We start from the raw sequence: 25,248 nt of genomic DNA, 5'->3' as shown, positions 1-25,248 counted from the left end.
AAAATTTAGCAAGGTCTCATTAAAATACAGTAAGCTTAAGCTTTTGTTGATTTTTTCACTGTTTTTGTCTGTAATGTCAACTACAGTATATTTATACTGGTCCCCAAACCAAGTTGAAAATACACAGTCATCATATATTCTGCTTTTCAACTCAGCCCCCATATGTGAAACTGCATTTTCATAGTTGACAAGTGACTTCTAGTCCGGACTAGAATTCAAATGTAAACAATAACTATACATTCTATATGATTCTATATGACTAAAAGCTAAAGGGATGTGTCACAACATACTTTTGAGAGAAGAAAAGAACTTGCAACTGACACAGCAAATATAAATGGTGAAAAAAATCATCAAAAGTCGCAAGATCCTTTCATATCCAACAAATTCTCAAACTCAAAAATTCTCATGCATCAGCCAAGAAGGATCACATCTTGGAGAGTCCTCATTTTGACAATCTGTTCTTTTTTTTTTCAAACACATTCTTTTACAAACTAATGTGATATTTGTGCTGATCAGAATTACAAATCTACACTGTACACAAATTATGCCACCTGCGGCGTATTTTGATTTGATGTACTGACAAATACTTATCATGCAAAAAATACTTTCAAATCACATATTGCTCTCATAAACATTTCTAATGATTCTCACAAAATTGCTGTACTTATTCTGTGACCATATAATGACTTAATTTTTTCCTACACAAAAGGTACTTTGTAGAAGAAATCATAGGATACACACACCATGTTATTAAAAATGCGGTGCAATTAGCTTTCTTAGCTTTCTGGAGTCCAGTGCAACACTAAAAGTGATATTTGCACTGATTAAAATTACAAATCTATACTGTACACAAATTATGCCACCTGCTATGTATTTTGATTTGATGTAATGACAGATACTTATCATGCAAACAATACTCTCAAATCACATGTTGCACTCATAAACATTTTTAATAATTCTCACAAAATTTTTTAGTTACTGTACAAAAGGTACTTCATAGGTTACATAACATCATTAGAAATTTGGTGAAATTAACTTTCAGGGGCCAAGTGTTTTCCTGGGCAAAAGAAGACTGGAAAAAACTGTACATAGATCAGTAATAGGTTTTTTGCTGCAGTATACAGAGTAATACCAAACTGGAACAGGAACCATCTTTTACTCTTGTATATAAATTGTGGGATATTTCCACACAGGGATGAAAGGCCATGATTAATTTATGTTGTAAACTGTTTGCATAATTGTCATAACTGTGTCAAAATATAATGGTAACCATGAAACACCACAGGGTTTACCAAGTACCCTGAGACAGATACTACGGGTACCATTTAGAGTACCAGGCCTGTACTGTGTTTGCCACAGTTCCATTGAAAAATATTTCTCGGAGAACTTTGTAGCTATGTTATTCTGAGAGTTTTGAGAGTCCTTCAGTCCAACTGTCAACAAAGGAGCCATTTTGCTGCATAGAACCATGAACTGGATGAATGACACTGCAGTTTTCAGAAATAACACAATAGCTCTGTGTTTACTTTGAGATCAACTTAAATTAAAGAGGTAATAGTGTCACTATCGATTTATAGCTTGCTCAAGGAAAAATTGCAAGTCATTCTGACCAAGCATTGCGCTGCTCACATGATCAGCTGTCAAGAGATATTACAGTGAAGTGACTCTGATTGTGAAATAAATGTCATCCTCAGAAAGGAAATATAATTCATCGTGAGACAGGGTACAGTCATTGTATCATATCTAAATTGAGGCACTGGTAGCTCCAATTGCAAACAGAAGTACAGTATCAACATTCAGGATATTGGTAAAGTTGAGTTAAATAAATGTACCTACAAGATTTATTAAAAGAAAGTCAATTAAGGTCAACCATATTTTTTTTTCAGCTATAAATCAGAAGCTATAAATTTTTACATATTTGTTCAGTAATATATTACATGGAGGGGCTTACAATACATACTTTACTGACCAGAATTTGCTTAGTCACTGCACAGTCCCAGACTGTGGTCATTACCTGGCAAAACTCTTCTCACATGGTTGATATGCATAGTGCATTAGTCAACAGTGGGAGACTGAATCTGTTATATACACAAAAGATTACATTACATGTGTCTGATAGATTTCAGATTTTGATGAACCTTGCAGATTAAGGACAATGCTAATGGCAGAATCAGTTTTCATGTCTAGATGTATTATTTAATATTACTTATCTCATCCCCAAACATTTATTGTACATTTTCACAGTATCAGAAGGCAAGTCTGGTCATGACCATTAATTTTCGCGATAGTTTCATGTACCGTGTCTGAAACCGGAGTCGAATATATGCATGGTCACCCATTCATTCAGTATCTTTCAACATGTCAAACAATATAAGTAGTATCTCGTATCAAACAAAATTCATGAAAAATGGCCGACTTTGTCCCTTTAAACATCAACACTCCAAAAGCACAGGGCTACTATAACTTGTACATCGTCCAAATAGTTCCCAGCAGAATAGCAAATGGGGACAAAAAGAAAAAATACTGGAGATATCTTTGTAGATCTCATTTAATAAATTACAGAAAATTACTGACAACTCAAAGACTGCTTGACTACCATGATTGACGAACTAAAAAAGTTAAACTGATACCATTATTTGAGAAATCTTGTCACAAAACATATGTAGGGTAGTATGGGATCCCTCACAGGATCTTGTTGCACACAGGCAACATGGTACCAGGCACCCACTTCAGGTCCATGACAGTGACCTGCCACAAACCCTTGTGTGTTCACATTCCTAAAATGTAATGAGTTGGAAGAGAACACTGAATATCTATCCAGGATTAATTAAAGATCACAAAATTGCTATCTGCATGTCTGAAATTTTTACAATTTTTACCTTTGAGAGGGTATGTAGGACAAATTATGTAGGACACACAGTCACCTCAGTCATGACATCAATGTCAAACTGACCTTGATACTTGTGGGAAATTGTATCTTGACTGTATATTCGAGTTTTATTGGTTAAATTTCCGCATGCAATATATAAATATCGTGGTGTCTGAGAGTTTACTTGCAACGGAAGCAAGAAGACATACAACTATGAAGAGGGGAACTGCTGCTCAAAGGGGGACAGGGACATCAAGAGGAGTTACTATGGTGTCACAATACGTTCAAACAGTGTATGTGATGTACATGTAGTTTTGTGGGTCACTTTATGCAACGAAGGCAAGATGGAAGATCCAAGTCAACAATCAAGATTTAATAGCAAGAGGGAATCCAGGTGGTCTTTCTTGTAATTTTGACACATTTGCCTTGTGCTCACGCTATCTCCAAAACCTACGACCAGAGAGTGAGTAGAGTAATATGCAAGGTTACTTTTGCAATTTGAAGGACAAAGGTCCATATTTGGATTAACACATGGCTTCGTTCAGATGACTTACAAGTAAGAATTTGTGGCAGATGGTTTGTTCTGGAAGTTCATTGAAAACTGAACCTAGCTTCAGACAATAACAGTGAACTTCAACAGCTCTTGAAAAACACAGGTAAAATCGGTTTGGAAAAACAAAAGTCTTATTTGCAATACGTTACACAGTTTTGTACTAGAGTAGTTGATAATGAGATAATTTTCAGAGTGAAAATGATTGCAATTAGCATCCCTTTGTGGTGCAATGTGTAGTTTGTCATCACAGTGAGGTTTGGTTTATTCAGAAGTGATATCGGACATTCAGTTTATTGATGGAAACACAATGAAAGAGCTGTCGCCTTTTGTTCAAAGTGTGTTAATTATTCAGTCTCCTTTGTGAGTGTGTTAGATTTTTGGGCTGAAGAGAGGTTAAAAGTTGTTCTCCAAAAGACAGGTTCTTAAATGGTCCCCTCAACAAAAAACAGGATGATGGTTTTTCTGACTCCAGCCACTCCCAAGTTGGTATTTGTTCAAGTACGTGCTCTGCATGTTAGCAAGGTCTTCAATTTTCCTACAGTAAGCCCATGGATGTTTCCAATGGTCAGTCCTAGGCCTACATCATTCATGGTAAAATGTTTTGGGGGCAAAGAGAACTTAAGTCAACGCCCTGTCATTCAAATTGGCTTAAAGCGCACACTGGTATGGGCATGGGGTTCACTTTCAGTGGCAGTCTGCTCAATAACTAGAATTTCTGGCAGATACCTGAAATTACTTACTGTGTCATTACATGTCAGGTCGGTATGCAGGCTCAGAGTATATCTCATACTCCACTCTTTTTACACGCTTGAACTCTACCATGCTATTAAATTTCGACAGCAGACTTCTACAGTGAAATTGTCAATCATAGATTAAATGCAAGGGAATCGCTATCCCATTGTACAGAATACTCATCACATGAAGAGGCAAACAACCCCTCTCACCATGACCTTTGGTATAAACAACCTCTTTGATCAAAAATTATCCTGTCCTTGGTATGACCTTAAATCATGTCCTTGGTCTGACCTTAGATCATGTCCTTGGTCTGACCTTAAAATTAGGTTAACAACATGTATGCACAGTGACACGCCACGACACTTGTGAATAGATGGTATCTACGTCAGTTCTTGAAGATGCAAAGAGCTCGTGTCAAGTGGCTACCTACGACAATCAGGTCAAAACGCAATTCTGACACACATACATGTGGATGGAAATATGTGTATGTATGTATGTATGTATGTATGTATGTATGTATGTATGTATGTGTGTGTATCATGTATATATGTATGTATGTATGTTTGTATGTGAATCTTGAATGTATGCATGCATTTGTCGATGATTGAAAGTGAGTAGGTTTGTATTTATGATGTTATGTAAATATTCCTATCTACTGTATCAATACCTGGACTCTATGTGGGTCCTGACCAAAGCTTGACAACAATCTTAAAGTACACTTTGTGCTCAAAAGTTTACTGTGAGCGAGTGTTTTGGTGACACCTCTTGAGCATTGTGCTTTCTCAAGAACTCTTCAAAGGTTTTGAAGTCCTAGTAAGTCACTTTAGTAGCATTAGTTTCAAAAAACCATACACTGATTATCAAGGCAATTGCTGGTAACTCTACGATCTGAACCATCAGACGTATGTATGTGTGTGTATGTGTGTGTGTATATGTATGTATGCATGGATATGTACCTGTATGTGTGTATGTATGTGTGCATATTACTATGTACGTGTGTACATGTGCATATCTATATATGCCTAGATACATTGTTTTTCAGCTCTATGTTGATAAATGATTTGGGAACCCTGATAACATTTCTGCAGTTCCCTTATCTGATTGCATTATATGCAAGGGGTTCCTCTCCCCTTCGCCCCAAATGACTGGGACACCCCGGTAATAGTTTGACCTGCTTTCCACACTTCACAAAAACAATGACTGAAGATATTCAATATACAGTGTAGGTGTCTCTGTCTGTATTTTCTTTGAAAAAACATTTTAATGATATGTATGATGTTAATGCAACCTATTCCTTGTGTTAAAACTTGACCATAATTTTACAGAAGATGCCATGTTTCAAAAATGAAAATTTCCATCATTCAGGTTTCTACAGAAATTTGTACCTCACAGGCAAAAACACCAGTTACTTGAACAAAATGTCAGTAATAACACTCAAAATATTACTTGAATCGTCTGACCTATTTTTCTTCTGGAAAACACGCCTACTTGGGTAGGTGATTGTCACGTGTACTGCAGCAGTGGTAAACATGCTAAGGGTATTTTCTACAAACTCCCATGATATTATCTTTGTCATTTTAATTCGTTGTTCATATATTGTTGCTATAATGTTTACTGTTACAACTTCCAAAATGCTTTTTGTTTTGTTTTTGTTTCTGTATTGTGAGGAGGTATGTAAGGTAAGGTCACATTTGCATATGTGCGGTATGTCATCCATACAATCCATCAAGACTTTTAACCCTTTCGCCACCATGGTTTGACCCAAACCTACTGTTACCTATGGGGATTGTGGACCTGTTCATAGGAACTGGGGTGTGAACAGGTTAGGCCAAAGACAGTGCAGCAATACTCCATGTCTATCATACGGCGACAACCAATACAACAAATCAGTGCCAGTGACGGCCATCAAATTCTCGGTGACATTGTGAGGAATTTCCAGGCACCACTATCATGTACCTGTAAATGACTACCGGTATGTAGTCTTAGTACATAGCATTTCGACTTGGTCTTTTGGCCTTCGTCCATACATATAAATGAAGGCCAAAAGACCAAGTCGAGATGTTAGACTAGTGCATTCTTTGCTAAGTGTTTCTGACACATTTTTCTTCCTTTTTCGATTTGTCCAGCAGAAAACACCCAGTTTTGTGGTGAAACATTATGGGTATACATCTCAAAACTTTCCCTACATCTCTTGATCACTACCACAGACCCGTGTTTTGGAGGGTCTATGTCACAACCATACCCCCTTCTTGAACTCTTTTTCTGCTGCGTCTGTTGACTGCCATCCTGCAAAGTCCTTGAAAAGCAGTACTGACTGCCAAGAAGACCTGTTTTCACCTACTTGGCATGTCTTATATCGTAACAAGCAGCTCATGCCCAGCGTGGCAGTGCAAGCTCAGTCAAAGCCCTTGACTGTATGCCATTGAGCCAAACCACAAAGTTGACTGATTGTAAAATAAACATTTCTGTATAATTGCATTGACTTTGTAGAACAAATGGCCCCTGAATGCCAGCTTCTGTTACCTAATCAATGTAATTAACCCCTTGTTTACCACAACGAAGTAAAATTGTAATGTATCAACCCACAGACCCTTGAAAAATAAATACTGTGAACATGTACCTGTCACAATTTTCCAGAATTTTCCGGCTACAGATCATATACAGTAATTCATAATGGTGTTGGAAATTTTTGACATTCACGACAGTCAAGGGTTTCAAATCATATTTTTCCTTTGAACGTCTGTTTTAGGACAGTTAGGACAACCAATTCCAAAGATTAATACAAAGGTAGAATGAACAAGACGGCAACCCCTAAGTGTGATTTTTTAAAATAACAGGTACCCTGAACTGAAGATCATATTTCCACCACCTTGTCAGGGTTAAGTTGCTTTCCAAAGTGTCATCACATTTATAGAAAGTAAAATAAAGACATGAGAAACCATCACCATCTTTTGATATTTTCAGCAATAAAAGCATCATACAATACAAGTCAAGGCCTGTCAAAACTAGCTGTGAGTCCATAGCTGTGGTGTTTTCAGACAGGATTTCTGACATTTTACGTGCTGGTTTTGACTTTTACGAGTGGTTTTGACTTTTACGTGCGGAGTTAATAACGTAAAAGTCAAAACCAGCACGTAAAAAGTCAGCTGCAGAAATCCCGTCCGAAAACACCACAGCTATGGACCCACAGCTATGTCCTCGCAGACATTCCAGAAATCATGAAAGTCGTCAACGGAATGCGCTACGCTACGGTAAGCAGGGCTTCAAACGGGAGACATGGTCCCTCTTGCACACCTGCATTTATGTGTCTAGAGATTTCACAAGGATACCTGGATTCACCTTTAATTCCAGTCGGAGAACCCACATTCGCTTGTGGTTCGATACAAGGTGCCAGGAACAGGGGCCTTCGCCGTGTATCGGACCACAAACGACTGTGGGCACACCTGAATAAAGTAACTTTTTTATATTTCAAAAAATGAACGAATAATGTCATCTGGTCGACGACTTCGTTCACGGGTATTTGCCAGAGCACGGTCCAGAGTTCTGGGGAAAAATTAGTCACGCACTCACGGGGGAAGACCTGTCTCTGGAGTATCGAAATCGGTTTCAAGGTCAAAATTAGGTTACGGTTCGGGTCACGCACGACGATATCGACGAGTATGTTGTTGCACAACTTGAAAAGAAATCCCATCTGCTGCTGGCTCAGTTGTATGAGAGCATGGAGCTAAAAGCTCCATGGTTGGACCATGGTTAGATTTGCGGTTCACAAAAATACGATTATTCACTTCACAATCCCGATAATATAATCGGTACGGTACGCGGTGGAAGTGTTCGGCCACTGCAAATGCTACGATCCATCACAGTCCCTCTATCCACAGGGACTGTGGATCCATAGACCCTCAAAAAAAACCGGGAGGGTCTGTGTACGAACTGGATACAACCCTATCCCGATACAACTTAATTTGAACTGGCGTTGAAGTTCTAATATTGTACCAACGTTCATGAATTTGTGTTGAAAAGTAAACCTCCTGTATCGCGGACTAACTGACAGTTCTGATACGACAATCTGAAATCAGTTTACCTCATCACCCCATTTCAGCGTATCGCCCTGTCGATCCTTCAGCTTCTGGTAAATGTTCAAAAATTGGATGATGCCGTGCTTACGGACGTGGTCCGCGTATTTTTTCGTCTCTTCCCACGTCAGTGGCGAGCCTTCAGACAGCAGCCCCATCCTGTGTTTCAGTCGGTCTCGTAGGTACCTGGCATGAAACTTCAAACAGTTGATTAGAGTACAGAACGATCGACTGCGCTGAGCTGTTGTATAGTAAACACACCTGGCCGATTTAGCTGGCCATTATATCAAATCGTGTGTCGTGTGAGATATCTTCGATACGAGGGGTGTGCAAGTCGTGAGATTTAGTGATCCTAAAATATTCACGGACTACAAACTGAAAGGAAACATATTACTTATGCAAATATTTTTACGTGAATTATTTTACATTTAAAGCACACACTATGTCTGAACATTCTCGAATGTGTTGAATATGTTAAATGCTCGACCTACGGAAGACTGAAATGTGACACCCCCGATAAGGTCAAAGGACATAGGTTTACACGTTGCGCGCGTTGACTGCTTGGCACCAACCATTTGTATTGGTAGGGGTGTGAGAATAAGTCGTCAGAGCCAGTATGATTCAGCAAAACCGCAAAGGTTTTCACTCGGCCTTGCTTTCTACGTCATAACAAACAAAACTACGAAGCTAAATCGACAAAGTATATGTATGTATATCTCAAAACCCTATTGAACTGTTTGCAATGTTTTGAGTGTAGACCTATGCCTGGGGTCGAACAAGTCCAGGGTATAGCGCCTACTGTATAATAAAAGTCACTGTACCGTGCAATTTTCATGTAAATTACTTTGACTGAAGGTCTAAACTGGAAGCCAATCAGGAAGATTCAATATTTTATTTTTCTGTTTCCATCTGTTAATTTTACCTGGAGTATAAAAATGCCTGCTCTGTGTATTTCAAAACCCTCGACAAGCACGATGACTCGTCGATTTTACTCTTTATCGAGGCTACACTGTACTGTGCACAGGCGTACGGAACGTTTCGTAGATCGTCGTCGGATGGGAAGTGACTGACACTGCAGCTGTGAGGCCGAAGGCCGAACCTCGGTACTGTATAATATTATACAGTACCGAGGTTCGGCCTTCGGCCTCAAAGTGTCAGTCACTTCCCATCCGATGACGATCTACGAAACGTTCCGTACGCCTATGGTACTGTGAATCTCGACAATAGAATAGAATGGGATATGATTGTTATTGAACTTCATACTGATCTTGCCTGTCTTGCATATTATCGAATACTAAAAGGTACTAGTATTAAAGGATATAAAAACGTGGAAAATACAGTAGGAGACTTAAAAAGTATTCACATATGATGCTATTTGACTGAGTGGGTAAAACGTGCCCGGAAGCCGACGTGGGTGTCCAGACTACACAGTCATTTTAACAAGCAACATTTCGATGACAAGGCTTCGTTGTCTCTCCAGTATCTTCCTCATCCACACATCAAATACCCCCTTCAAAAGAAAAGAAAATTGAGAACCTTCTTTGCGTATACATGTATACACTTCAGTCTAAAGTTGTCATTATCGTCATCGACACTACTGCCGTCGTTGTCATTATCACATGTATCACCACTCACTATTATCTACTGTAAGGTAAAAGAAAATCCGTTTCTGGTCACTGCGCGTGTTATTTCAGACACTGCCCGTCATGATTTTTTTTTTTTTTTTGGGGGGGGGGGGGGGGGGTACGTGCTCATATCAGCTCATCAGTACAGCTATCCTTGATTATTCCTGTTTGTATGTCCAAAAATGCAAAAAGAAAACGGTAGTATTATGCAGCCAGTGATAAAAGACAATAACTCTTGCATCAAAAGTGCCAAACCAGCATTGTTAGGAATAAAAAAAAGAAAGGAAAAAAAGAAAAACAGATAGATAAGAAAACGGCATCGCCGCATCACTTTTGCTGAATGTCATGGACCAGAAACATTGTTTTTGGCCTAACCAATAATAAAAACATAATCATTAGAAATTACAATATTAAATACCACTCATTCGCACTTAATAATAGTTGAACAATGCAGTCTTTGAGTGGCTGAAGTTTTGTAGACTGAACTGGCGCGGTGCACTGCGTGAGGTTTGGGACACTGCCATACTGGGAAGAGTAAACACTCATGTAACGTGGCTTTGACCAATATATTTTTCCTTGTAAATGTTGACTTTTGATTCTTGTTGTCTTTCCTACTCGCGCACAACTTTTTACTCCGAATTGGCGCTATTGAATTATCATTTTGCAGAAAATATGAAGTTTTGACGTAAAGTATTCCCCCGAAATGAAGATGTTTTGAATCCCTATCCAGACATTAAACGGAAAGGTGTAGAATTTGTGCTTCGTAGTTTGAACTCTCTGGGGTACATTTGTTCAAAATTCGGAACTGAATACTCCCCGGGCAAGGGGCGCATATCAATGACTGATTAACAAAGGTATAAAGTTGATAGAGGGCGCCTGTTGAGACCCCGGGTTGATTTATATCAGACATCCGCCAGTATCCGCAGGCGAAATTGCAATTATTCTAAGAACAATTTGACCTATCTTTACATCATGATTATGAAATATTCAAGCGTATCATACCATAGGCGCAAATACAGCGATCTGCTTGGCCGGACATGACAAACCGTGCTATATTCCCGATGTAGCACGGTTGGCATAGGATCGAGCTCTCGGCCAGAGAAAAAATCATTTAATACTGTTAGGGAGCGTTCAGTTTTTACGGCCGGGTGGGCCGGCAAAATCCAGGGGGGGGGGGTTCACCTCAAATTTGAAAACTGCAAAGGGGGGGGGGGGTCATGTATTTTCAACAGCTCAGAGGGGGGGGGTCACTTAATTTTTATAAGCATCCGTCACGTCAAAAAGCAGTTTCAGTGTTCAGAAATATTCTGGGAGATAAAAATGATTTGCTGCATGATTTCATTCTCTGAAGTCATTTAATTGTAAATCTGAACAAAAATATAATTATCTATCACATGAATATCTTGACTTGGCAACTCTGAGGCATGTCTTATTGTCAATGGAGCTCACTGAGGGCAATGAACAATTCCTATTACTTACATATTAGAGATATGGCAAGTTTTAAACAGTTACCTGTAGACTACTAGTACCATGAAAAGTTAAATAATTCTTTTAGGTGAAATTCTGAAATCCAATTTCCTGCACACATATCCATTTGTAACCACCCTAGTCTAATCAAGTACATTAATATTAATAATCAAGAGTACATAAATACACAGATTTACCTAATTTTGTATTGGAAAAAAATTATTTATAGTTTCCTCATAGACTCCCATGTATAGTGGATGAACACGTTCAGTGAAATTTCAAAATCAGATTTCTTGTACACATAATATGCACCTTTAACCATCATATTCTAATCAAGTACAATTATGTTAATTATTCAACGTCTGTACATGCTCATGTATAGCAAGTTTTTCATTCCAAAAAAAAATTGTTCACAATTTTATCATAGACTCGTATGTATAGTGGATGAACATTTTTGGTGAAATTCTGAAGTCAATTTTTTTGTCCACATACCAGTTGTAAGTACATTTATGTCAATTATCAAACACCTATAAATGCATAGATATAGTGTTGTATTAAAATAGTATTTAATAGTTTTCTCATACACTATCATGTATAGTGAATCAACATTATCAACAGCTGATCATCAATTAAATCCAAATATCAAAATTTTTTACGCACACGCTTCCGCAAAAATATTGCGATCTACGTGTAATTTCTGTCTAATCCCTTTAAGGGGTAATTTCAAAATTATAGCAAGTCAGAAGGGGAAATTTGAACATTAACACTTTGTGAGTTTGTGAGGAGGGTCATTTGAAAATATCTGAGAATCTTTTTTTTGATTCTATCCCTCCGAGGTGTATGGTTGTGCAGCTTTGCTCAAGCAATGTGGGGGGGGGGGGTCATGAAATTTTTGTCATCTTAAAAGGGGGGGGGGGTCATCAATTTTTTGGTACAATGGGTAGGGGGTTCACTTATTTTGCTTGATGCGCAGGAAGAATTTGCCGGCCCACCCCCGGCCATAATAACTGAACGCTCCCTTATGATATAAGGTTGGAAACAGGATGACTTCCCTTACCTGTCCAGAAAACTGAACATCATTCACGTAATTGTATAAAAGAGATATTGACTGTACCGTTTGGCCATATTTTCGGTACGTTTTGTTTTGCGTGTATCAACCGCGGTTTCTTGTTCTACTCCTTACATAGCATGCTTGAATAACAAATATTATGTTCGGCAAAATATTATGTGTATGTGTAAAGATGGTATCATTGTTATTTATGAAGAATAATTCTAGTCCAGACTTGAATTCGATTTCAAACAATAACAATGCTGACTGTACACATATGACTGTGTTGATAATTAAAAGCTGGACTTTTGATCTCGCTTCAGGGAATAAAATAAGAAACTGCAGTAAGATACACAAAAGAAAACCACCAAACGATTAGCCAAAAGTTACAGCTATGAATGGACTACTAAATATTTAATATCAATCAGAGGCAGTTTCGTTTCGAGTTCCTCCCTTTTTAAGTCCTGAAATCCCTTCAAATGCTCAATACATACCCTTGATATTTTCAAATCCCCCATCAACCCCTTCCTCCTCCAAAGGTGGTTAATGTACGTTAATGCAGCCTTAATGACTGGGAAATATCCGGATCACAGTCACAGGCATTCGGTGATTCTAACTTTATTAGAACTTTATCATGTAGTGTGATCCACCCGTCGATCTACATACCCAATGTGTCTCTTTTTTTGAAAAACTTTTCATAGTTTTCATCGATTTCTGCACGTGTTGCAAGGCACACTACACCACATTATATTAGGCAATCTCCGATCCCGATCATGAGACCCAACCTCAAAATCAAAGTTGTTCTATTATATTAAGTTTGTTTGATTGATTATCTATTTGTTTATGTTTGTCTGCATGTTTGTTTATTATTTTTCATATATTTGTGTGCTTGATTGTATGTTTGTTTATTTTGATTGTTTGTTCGTCTATTTGTATGCTTGTTTGTTTGATTTTTCCTGGCGTCCCTATGGTTGCATTGGTGGCGCACAGTCCTCGATGCAGCTGCCGCCACAATGCTGGAATTAGACTCAGTTTCGGATTCGAATTCGAATAACTGATAAAAGTTTTATATTTACAGGTTATTTTATTATTTTTTCGAAGGATATGATGAATACTGATACACAAGAAGATATTTTAACGAGATCACAAGACTGCTCATGTAACATGTATCTCATGACATCAATTTTTCGCTCATAATCATAATTTAGGGACTGGTCAGTTTCTTCGGCCGGGGGGGGGGCGGTGGATTCATGGGGGGGGGGTCACCCTGTTTTTGACTTTGGTGATAGGGGGGGGGGTCACCATGTTTTTGAAATGCCCAATAGGGGGGGTCAGTGTGTTTTTGAATTTCGACACAGGTTCATCATTGCCTAAAATGCATCATGTCAGCCACAAATTTTATCTAGTTGCATTTTGCGGCGTGCCCTTCGGGCGCGTAACTAATAATCAGACATATATTTCAGCAAGCCCAACTTTAACATATCAGGCATACATATATCAGAGATATATGTATGTTCAATATTTTTCAGCGTGCTCTTTGAGCGCATTACTTTAATATATCAGACATTTTTCAGCACACCCTTCCTGTGCATTACTTTAATATACAAGACATATATATCAGAGATATCAGGATGTTTCATATTTTTCTCCGCGCGCCATACTTTAATAAATCAGAAATATATGCCAGAGATATCTTGATGTTTGCTAAGTGAAAGTGTACTATTATGAAATCTGCATTTCATATGAAAAGCATGACAAATTCCTGATACTTTTCTGTTCTCTCTATGAGAATTCAGTATGAGAAAGCAACATGCACAAATATCAATGTTCCAAGAAAAGGTCATCTCAGACTCTGCATACATCAGATTTGGCTAAAATGCCTCTCTATGGTTCCTCAGGAGATTTAATTTGATGGCTGGCAAGTCTTAACACCCATCAAAGTTTTTGATTTACTGCTTTTTCCTGTTTAATATTAATGATTGACATCCATTTCTGTACAACAGTTCAGTACATCTGGTTAAGCATAGAAAGTGTGAAATACATTCACAGCTCATTCAAAATGTACTGTATTCAAACTTTAAGATTGACACTTTGAAATTCGTATCTTACAACTGACATGCCAACAATTTCATTAAAACACAGAATGACTGTTAAAATATAAATGTATGTAAAATATTATATATATATATTATATATATATATATATATATATATATATATATATATATATATATATATATATATATATATAAATGTTACATATATAATTACAGTATATATATCATTACATATTACAGTTGTCGCGTGCGGGGGGGGGGTCACCCTGTTTTCAAAATTTGGAATAGGGGGGTCACCCTGTTTTCAAAATTTGGAATAGGGGGGTCAGCCACTTTTTCATGTTGGCAAAAAATAATCCACCCCCCCCAGGCCAAAGAAACTGACCAGTCCCTTATATGGTTTAAAAACCAGTTTTCTGTACCACTATGCATTATACTTCAAGAGGGCAGTATACAAATCGCGAGAGGGTGTAAATTTGACCAGTCAGCATATTTACAACAATATTTACATGAATAGTTGTCATAACAATAAGATAAGATGCTAAGAGGTTTTGATGCAGGCTGTTTACATTTGTTTTCCTGAAATTAAAATTTAAAGAAAACATCTTGGTAACACAGCTTTTAAACAATTGAAATAGATAAATCCTTGCACATACTGCTACGTTCTTGCTCAAGGTTGTCAGAGCTGCTGATAGCAATGGTGCTGTCTTTCAATTGAAACTGATAATCAAGTAAAAGTTTCACGCTATAAAACTCAACCTGAGGCTGAAACCACCCAATTAATTAAATAAAAAATCTTTAAAGAAATTTTGATTATAGTACAATTAACCGGGATGCCATTCATGACTTTAAATATTTTCTTAAACTGTAATTTCTTGCTTAAAGGGAAAATCAAATTAAATTACTCATTCAACTTCAAGTGTACGTAAGTGTACGTCATCCCTGATGCTATTTGGAGAGTCCAACATTCCAACTTTTCCGCATACAGAAGCTGGCCTGGTTGGGATTATAACATATCTACTATTTCTACCGTTCTCGATGTTCATCCACAAATGTCAGATCAGCCCAGAGTTTTGACGCCTTTCCCGAAACCTGTTCCTTGTTGATCAAAGTGGCTATTCTACCCATTTGTATGACCGCTGTCCCTATATACTGGTCAGGTGTCAATGCTAGACATCTTGTTACCAATAAATGAATTCTTAACTACAAAAAAGCAGTCACACTACACCAAAGTTTCATTGGAGATGCAATGGCAAACTGGCTGCTTTTAGGGGTGGACCATTTGATATCCTGGGGGGGGGGCTTGGAAGATTGGTGGAGAGCCATTATTTTTTTCCCACCTGCTTCACCATGAATTATTTTTTTCTACAGGGCATATGCTGGCAACTTTTTTTTTTCACTTTCCTTCTTACCAAATTTCGGTGCAATGTTTGTTTGCTTGGTTTTTCACACCCAGTAACAAGATGCTGTTCTATCGCACACAGACTATATTCAAGAAACTAAATAAAGATATGTAAATACATGTACATTTTTGATTCACTTTACAAAAATATCAGTTTATAGATCTTATTTATACCATGGGTAACACACTGAAAATACAAATCAAACAACCTGATGACTGAGTTCTACATTAAGCATTAACAAACTTACAGTGAAGACTTTTCTGAGAACATCACTGGTGTCATCAGAAGAGATGATGGTATCCTACATCAGGGCTGTCAATGTTTTTCAGAATAGACGGGTACAAGTGAAAGAACTGGAGGGTACAACCTTGTGCGGAGCGAAGCGGAGCAAGCGCACGCGCGGGGGGGGGGGAGGCGAGGAGGGGGGTGTCCCCCCTCCTGAAGCTGAAGCTTTTCTAATTATTCATCTTTAATTGGTGGCCTGTGGTGGCACTTTTGAGGGCAATTTACTGTCAAGTTTATTATAACTGAAGTATCAAAAGTAACATGAAATTGAATCTTGTGAAATAAATTATGAAAGACAAACAGAAGTAAAGTAAAGTAAAGTAAAGTAAGCCTTTATTGAAATCGTATCCCAGTTGGGATCTTGATCATAAAGTACAATAAAGGTTTTGCAAAAACAACAATGAAAGAGTATATAATATATATATATATATATATATATATATATATATATATATATATATATTATATATATATATATAAATATCTATACATGAGGTCAACATATTAAAGGTTCATAAATAGTTTACTTTGTCTTTTTCATTTTGTCTTGTCTGAGTTTAAAACATGTATGTATGTATTTTCCCAATTCACATAGTGATGCTTTATCTGTCCTTGAAAAGATGCTTACAAGGTCTTGTGTGCCTCTGAATGCGTTTTTACAAATGTTTAGTTTACTGAAAAAATCATGTCTAATGTCTGTGTATCCTTTGCAATGAAAAAGAAAATGTATCTCATCTTCTACTTGTTTGTTTTGGCAAATTGGGCATGCTCTGTCTATGACATCAAGGTTTCTATATCTACCTGTTTCTATGTGTAGTATGTGTGCACTAATGCGTAACTTGCACAGGGCTGATCTGTGATCTGGGTTTTTTATAACATGAAGGTAGCTTTCGAGAGAGAAATCTTTTTTCAACTCTCTGTATGTGCGAAGTTTATTTTTATGGTGCCCTTGTCTGGTATCATCATGAATAAATTCAAATGCACATTTTTCAAATAGCTGTTTAACTTTTACATTGAAATTAGTTTTAAACTGTTTGTCATTTTCTATCTTTACATTCATGGCATCTCCAATATTTACGAGCAGCAACGATTGTTTAATTCCTGACACCCAATTATCTGTATGTGTCCAGTTGACAACCCAGATCATAAGCCTCACGATTCAGTGTTGTATCTGCTTTCTTACTTATTTTTAACCAATATTTGACCATTTGTGTTATGCTTGAAACAATTAGAGGATATCTACCCAGTTCCATTAAACGTGCTATGTTGGATGCTTTGTTATTCACTTTAAGTATGTGCTTGCAAAATTTAATGTGCAACTTTTCAATTGTGTTTGTTAAGTTTGTGAGTATGGTTTTTGCATTTGTGCATATGTCCGCAGTCCATACTTCTGTACAGTATAGCAGAATAGGTTTTATCATGGCATCAAACATTTGTAAATGGACCTTAATTGGAATATTTGACTCTGCAAAGAGTAACTGTCTCAATTTAAAACATGCCTTAATAGCTCTGTTTTTCAAATCAATTTGTGCTCTGTTTGTTTGAAGTATTTCAGAGTTTATATGTTTATTGATACACCAGGTTATTATTATTTGAATACAAATTCTGTTGAATTACAACCTGCTTAATAAAGATCATAATCTGAACCATAATCAGAATCACTGAAGTACTCATCCATGCCCAAGGCTTGTATGGCAGTACCAGCTGACAATACCTCAATATCTCAGGCTGATGAAACAGTAGCTTCATAAACTACATCTGCAAAAACTATTTCTTCAGATGTAGCTTTAGAAACAACACCTGCAGAAACTATCTCTTAAGAAACAACATCTGCAGAAAGAAATTCAATAATTGTAATACGTTCCCATTCAAAAACAGCTAATCGTATTAGAATTAAAAAAAAATCTTGTCCCCACTGCAAAACTGATGTCATAACGCCAAGACAAAAAATTCCGATTTACATCTGGTTGATACTGCTGTAATTTTATTTTGTCTGTTTCAAGACCTCTCCTCAGAGTTACCGGCTATGAGACCATTACCAGAGACAATATGAGTAGACGCTACGTCATACAAACAATTACATACTCAAGTTTACATCCGCTAATGAAATTGCGTGGCTTCGTTGTCCGTTGGCATCTCAATCGACAAGATTGAGAATATGTTGATTTATTTACGTAGCAAATCCTTGCGCGTGAAAGTATACAATCAAATCTTTTCTCCTGATGACTATCTATTCTGATATCGCACTGACTCACTGACTCACTGACTGGTGAGCAATTTCAATTTCAGCATACTTCCTCTAATCAGAAGGTCATGTATACTGTACAATTGTTCATATTCAGTGATTTAGAATATAAAGGAGATGACTGAGAGAAAAGCCGTCTGAAATAGTGTGAAAATCTTCCTCAATGAGACCACTTCAGACGAGTTCTTGTTTTCAGTTGCTGAAAGCTACAGTGATAGTAGCTGTAACTTTTGACAATTTTTCAGTGTTTTTGTTTGTGTATTTATTTCAGTTCCTCGTTTAATAAATTCTAAGTTATTGTTCCTCTAGCTTGAAATGGTTTATGCTTTATAAAACTCCAGAGCTACTGCTTGATTTTTATTGATGCTGCAGTGTGCATCGATCAATTGCCAAGATTTTTTTTTTTCCGAGTGGCAATGGTCCATAATTGTTTTTCCATCAGCCACTTAAAGCCAGATTTTTTTTCCGAGCAACTCCACCTGGCATCTTTTTCCCCCCCAAATCTTCCAAGCCCCCCCCCAGGATATCAAATGGTCAACCCCTTAATACCTATGAGCTGAGCAAAATTTACACAACAATGTACTGACTTCCTGTCATGGGCTCCGTTTGTCTGTGCTGCGGAGGCACCACCATGCTGCTCTCAGTTTCAGAAGCACTAAACTGGATTGCTGACGTGACTTGCTTTTAACCTTGTGGCTTGTAACGCTGGCTCACCAAGCAATTTAATTTGCTTGGCAAAGCAAAGTCTACCTTTAAATAATTAGCTGAACAATGACTTCAATTTTATTCAGTAAATGTCGTCAGCTAAATTTAAGGCCTGGGGTTGCCAATCTTTAACATAAGGGCCAAACTGTCTCTTTTCACGTGTCATTAGCTTGATAGCAGAGAGATATTGAATACTTATGAATATAAAGACGTGATCAGGTGTCTCTATTGGCTGCGATAGCGACATCGACAATGTCTAGATCTGTGTTGGGAAAAGCTGTCATGAAATGGTACAAACCCGCAACAAAACTTCTTAGAGTTTGACAAACTCAGTTTCTCTAATACCATAAACTCTAAAGTCAGATGTACCTGCAAGTTTTATAGCAAATTGTGTCAAATTATATTCCAAAAGACTTTCTCCGACAGAAAGGCTTTAAAGTTTTACAAACTTATCAAACTTACGCCCTCTCGCGATTTGTATACCGCCCTCTTGAGGTAGTGCAAATTGGTTTGAAAAAAACTCTTTTTAACCATTTTAATTATCAATATATGCACTCGATTTATGCTTTGAAATATATACTTCATATGTCGACACGTAATCCGATAGAAACATGTTCTTGACGACAAGTATTTATCTTTGCATATGAATGTACAACAAACACGGCTGAAAATGTAGAATTCTTTCCCTCACTCGAAACCCGAAACCGAGTCCGAAATCGAATCCGAAACTAAGTTTTTAACTTCAGCATCGCGCTCCCGCCGTGCTGCCCGTTCTCCTATCCATAGACAGCAAATGTGACAGCGCTGAGCTCAGGTACTTGACAGTCTCCATGTAATCTCGACTACTAACTTGCCTGAAAGCCGGCACATGAGAGACGATTGCCCGTATTTGAGGTGTTCGTAGATGCAGACTGTCCTGTCAGTCAGTGAACCGAGCCTTGATTGCGTACTCATACCAGGTATGCCACAGTCTAGATCTCGATTTGTTATGCCTGCCGTGGAGGAAAAAAGACCCCCATGGTTGTATCCCTTCCTCGGGCCCGGCCCATATGACCAAATAGCCCGAGGATGTAGTCTTACATGTAAGACATCCTTGGTTAGCATATAATGTTCATTGATATCAAGCATGGAGGTAACTCTATCCGTGGTGTCCGGTTCCACAGGTAGTGACATGAGATTAGATCTGGCGGATCATTGCTAGCCTAGAATCCTATTCGTCCGCTTGCCTCCGTACTCCGTTGGGAGTGGGTCGGTCGGCGGTACGGAGGCAAGCGGACGAATATGATTCTAGGCTAGATCATTGCCCGCGGATTCTGAAACCCGTCGCCACATCCCACAGTCACTTGCTTGCAGTTAGTCGACGGACGCCCCTCTCTTGGACTTTTTAGAGCTACATAAACATGGAAGTGTAAAAAAGGAAAAACGTAAAATCACGTGTTCGTCACCTCCCGTTTGATTCTTGCTTGAACGAGGATGCCTTTTCATGTTTTTATTCCTTTATATGCTTTGATAGGTTTTTAAGAAAAATTGTTGTTAGTGTTTGATTGCCCTGAACCCCTATAAAATGTGTACTTTATAATAAAATATTTTGAAAAAAAATCCCTGCCTACCTACGTACCCAAGAAAGGGTTGCAGCAATTTGTACGTAGGCAGTCCTGTTTCTAACTAGTAACTCACCCATTCTGCCAAGTCCTTATTTCACCATCAGGTCAAGATGGTTAAAATAAATGAAACACAAGATATTCCATATGGTGTATTTTAACATAATACTGTATACTTGAAAGCTGTTGAAAAGATAAATACTGTAAACTTGATTTTTTTTGACAAAAGATGCTATAACAGACTATGGCTTAAAGCCAAGTGGGTGAAAATACGTCATGTTTTGACTCAATACCACTTTTTACTGACTTGCCTGATGGGGAAGTGACACTGTCTGGCAAGAAAAGGGATACTGTTGTGCATTTCTGTAGGAAGTGAATACCTTCACAAATCATTTATTTATTTATTTATTTATTTATTTATTTATTTATTTATTTATTTATTTATTTATTTTATTATTTGACAGACATGACAATGACAGCCATTGCTGGAACCAGTACAGCTTACCCTCCAACAGATGGGTTGCAAGCAAAAACAACATACATCCAGCTGGCAGAGACAGGATTTTCAGATACAGTATTGAAGGCCCTAGATAGGTTACGTGAAAAGTCTGTCTTGACAGATGCTATAATTTGTGTTGAAGATCAAGAGCTTCACTGTCACAAGGTAGTGCTGTCTAGCTGCAGTGATGTATTCTGTCAGATGTTCTCTACAAGTACAAATGACACAACTCAGAGAATATACACAAGCATTGTCTCTGCAGATACAATGAGACTGCTGGTCGATTTTGTGTATAAAGGGAAGGTGGAAGTCAAAAGAAATGAGGTGAAGAAGCTTCAAGCTGCTTCCAAATTGTATGGAGTTTGTAGTTTGAGTCAACTGTGTGAAAGATCCCTAGAAATTGTCAAACAAGAGCCTGTGTTGGACTCTGTTGGAAGTGATAATGTTGAAGCAGGGGTGCAACAGAGTGCAGGAATGTCAGTACTTGACTCTGATACTGATGGTTTCATCTTGGCGAGGGTGAGGGTAAAAGAGGAGGACATCTGTAGAGAGGTTGGAGAGACAATTTATACAAATGATGGAAATGGTTGTGAAGCCATGGATTGGAAATCCAATCGTCATGGGAACCGTGCCATAAACTCTTTTTCAACACAGTGTCAGTCGACTAGCAATGATAGAAATCAAGGTCATTGTCAGCTTGATGACAGTGAACTGTCAGATGCTTCTGGTGCAAAACGACGTCCGGAGAAAACCATATCAGTGAAAATAGAGCCCTTTTCTCCTGATGATCCTGAATACTGGCACTCAAGTAGATATCAAGACGGTGATGCAGATTTTAACACAATGAGAAACAAGCAGTCATCCGCTGATACAAGTGAGGATCTCCAAGATGGAAGTGATGATGATGACCAGCAGTTCTACATAGCAACAGAGGTGAGTGGTGTTGCCATGGCAATAGATGACTCATTCAAAGAAGGGAGAAGAGAGCTGTCCTCTACGGCAACAAAGTGGATTGCCACTGGCCATGGAGGAAATGCTGATACTGACAACACATGGGAACTTCAGGAAGTTGTACATGAAGGAGACTCAGAGACTGCATCACAGTATAGTAACACTTTATCACATACTGGAACTCTGGTGAAAAGATCTGTCTACCCCATTTACAATCGAGCACTCACTGGCACTGCTTTACCAGTAGTTGAATCCACAAATGGCATGCAGGAAGACTCTGAACAACAATCTGAAAATGAAGTGCGGCATGGCATGGGAGCACAATTTGAAACATTGGGTTCTGAAAGTCAGAGTGTTTCCAGTGTTGTATTACCTGTAATAAATACTTGTAGTGATTCCCTTGCAATCAAACAGCATTGCAGTGAGATCAGCAGGTCAAAATATTACACATGCAAAGTTTGTGGAGAAGTGTTTAACCCATTTTCACTGTTTTGCTTGCATGTAAAGCAACGTGCATTGGGTCAATCACAGAATGTGTGCCCTTTGTGTGAGCACACATTCTCAAGTTTCTGTGGTCTTGGAAGACATTTCAAGATTTTGCACAAAAACAAAATGACATCAGTCAAAGGTCATAGAAATGCGGCCATCTTAAATGATTGCCTATATCGGTACCGTTGCCAAACATGTGGAAAAGTCTTCATCAAGTTTGCAATATTCAAAATACATGAAAAACAGCATGAACAAGGAGTTTCTGAGCTTCAGTGTCCTTTATGTGGCTGGGACTACAAGAATTTCAAAAATGTGTTGATACATTTTAAGAGGACTCACAAAAGTCAACTACAAGAGTGGGAAGGAAATTCATAGTCACAATTTGCAGAAGAAACGTTCAAAGAATGACTGAGTAGCACAAATAATGTGCAGCATTCCACTTCTGATGAAGATAACATAGTTCTTATCGATGATTTCCTTAGACAGTGACCAGTCTTTGCTTTGCCTTGAGATTCAAACATTTCTCTATGAAAAGCAACACAAGGTCCGTGCCTTTGGTGAAACGCATCTGAACTTCCTTGTTAATTGTCGGATGCACACACTTTTCTTGTTAGGCCTATTTTGTGTATTACATTGATAGACCACTGTGTATTGCAGACACTATTTGTCCAGGAAATATGATCAATAAATGGCGTGTATTAAACTTGTTTGACATTGCTGAACAAAATAAAAATTGAGAAAAATGGAAGGATAGACAAATTGATCCTTTTGCAGTTTCCTGTTTTTAATGCTTTGTAGCAAAGAAACCTATACAAATGCAATAAACTGTTTCAATGAAAATTCGATCATTGTATGATTTGTACTTCTTTCATTTTCTGTTGGTTCATTTATGTTTACTTACTCAAATACATAGTTTAATATTTTGCATAAAAAGAAAACCACACACAATTGTGTAACCAATGGAGGATTAAAATTAATTTCAAATTATTTGGATGACCTTTGACCTACTCTCAGGTATCTCAGCCACTGCAACAGGTGCAGCATTGGTATTTGCATTTTAGACTAACCAATAGGGGTTACTGGTTTGGTTTCGTTGATATCAGTATAGGTCCAAAGTTTGTTCAAATTTTCCCATTTTGGTCAAACAATCATTTTCTTCAAAAGTGCAGATTGGATTGCTTTGAAACTTTGTATTATTGATCCTAGGATTTACTTCTGTCGGATTTGTTCAAATTTTGGTGAAATTTTCTTATTTGTATTTTCGGGTTATTTTTTGCCATTCGGTCAAATTTCTCTGAAAATGCTCGTCCAATTGCTTTGAAACTTGGTATGCATGTTCCTAGAGACAACCTTAGTTGAGCATCTTCAAATTGTGGTGAAATTTTCATATTTGTATATTTTGGGCAATTTTTCCCATATTTGGTCAAAAAACCATTTTCTCTGAAAATGCTTGTCCGATAGCTTTTAAACTTGTTATGCATGTTCCCAGAGGTAAACCTAGTGAAGTACACTCACTCTGCCCTGCCACATTGAACCAAATGTGAGCTAAGTGTCATTGATGCTATGTTTATAATGGAATGTGTGAGTTGCGAACGCGAAACGGGAGTTTCACCGGAAGCCGGCAGAAACTAACACTGTTGCGCAGACTCAAAGGTAAAACCTGACCCGGGCTGCTGAAATTCAAATCGGTTTGTATGAAATAGAAGAGGTACAAGAGAAGCTGTAGCAAATAATTTTATTTTTTAAAAATTCACCGACTTAAAAGGAGTGTATGTACGTCAAAAACTGCAATAGGTGCAACTCTTGTATTCAGTGATATATAACCTACATATGGTGGCATTCACTGTAACCACTTAATTAATCACATGGCCGGCTCAATAAATATGCACATATCTAATCCTATTAGAACTAGCCAATAAGGCAAACTATTTAGGTTTTTGTTGGATGTCTACCAGTATGCTCCAATTTATAACCCTTGACATACTTTTCTGCATCTCACTGATTACAACAGGTTCAGCTGGCCATAGCATTCAGCTGCACAAGCCACATCACAGAGGCATCCACTTTCGGATAATTAATTATTCACATGTTATAATAATAATAATAATAATAATAAAAATAATTTATTTATAATAATTTATTTGCAAAGCGTCAATATCCATAATGAAAGTGATCAAGGACACTGAAAAAAAATTACAGAACGCAAAAGTTTAACACAACACAAAAGCAATTAAGAAATAAAAAAAACTGCAAAAACATTTAAAACCTAAGTATAAAAAGCAGATTTAAAAAGGAAGCTTTTAACATTGGTTTTAAAAGATATGCTGGGAGAACGCGAATGGAAGACTTTTCAAGCAGCTACACTGAAAGAGTGATCTCCACATTTCTTTGTGCACGATCGCATCTTACAAAGTCTGAACTGATCAGCCGACCTCAAATTACGACATGGAACATATAGTAGAGTGAGATCATATTTGAAAGATAACTGGGAGCTCGCCCGAATACACTTCAAAGTCAGGACGAGCATCTTAAAAATCAATTCGCTGTGTCACCGGTAACCAAAGCAACTGGTACAGAACTGGAGTGATATCAAGAGTGATTTTTGAACGAGTTACTATTGCAGCCATATATACATGTTTTGAA

The 25,248-nt window shown here is 37.8% G+C and overlaps 2 protein-coding genes across 4 annotated transcripts in view; one reads left to right on the top strand and one right to left on the bottom strand.

Annotated features, from left to right (window-relative positions):
- The window catches only part of LOC139115354 (glutamate--cysteine ligase catalytic subunit-like), a 66,724-nt gene extending 58,170 nt beyond the window's left edge, over window positions 1-8,554 (bottom strand). The window contains exon 1 of the mRNA XM_070677397.1: window positions 8,239-8,554. Coding sequence (XP_070533498.1) covers window positions 8,239-8,388 — 150 coding nt within the window. The 5' untranslated portion in view covers window positions 8,389-8,554. The remainder of the gene's footprint in view (window positions 1-8,238) is intronic.
- LOC139115355 (zinc finger and BTB domain-containing protein 18-like) lies at window positions 5,983-23,448 on the top strand. 3 transcript variants are annotated; one of them, XM_070677399.1, is made up of 2 exons: window positions 5,983-6,129; window positions 21,131-23,448. In XM_070677399.1, exons 1-2 carry the CDS (start codon window positions 6,120-6,122, stop codon window positions 22,978-22,980), a joined length of 1,860 nt encoding a protein of 619 aa, XP_070533500.1. In that variant the 5' UTR covers window positions 5,983-6,119; the 3' UTR covers window positions 22,981-23,448. The 3 variants fall into 3 exon arrangements, with proteins under 3 accessions (XP_070533500.1, XP_070533501.1, XP_070533499.1); XM_070677400.1 differs by lacking the exon at window positions 5,983-6,129 and adding an exon at window positions 19,788-19,879; XM_070677398.1 differs by lacking the exon at window positions 5,983-6,129 and adding an exon at window positions 19,796-20,024.
- Window positions 23,449-25,248: the final 1,800 nt, after the last annotated feature.

Source organism: Ptychodera flava, chromosome 17 (assembly GCF_041260155.1).
Source record: "Ptychodera flava strain L36383 chromosome 17, AS_Pfla_20210202, whole genome shotgun sequence".
NCBI classification, from domain to species: Eukaryota; Metazoa; Hemichordata; class Enteropneusta; family Ptychoderidae; genus Ptychodera; species Ptychodera flava.
This window is presented reverse-complemented; position numbering and strand designations above follow the sequence as displayed.

Coding starts and splice junctions, on each gene's coding strand:
- LOC139115355 (XM_070677398.1), top strand. CDS start 19,970: ATGCAGACTGTCCTGTCAGTCAGTGAACCGAGCCTTGATTGCGTACTC. Junction 20,025..21,130: donor TGATTGCGTACTCATACCAG/GTATGCCACAGT, acceptor ATTATTTGACAG/ACATGACAATGACAGCCATT.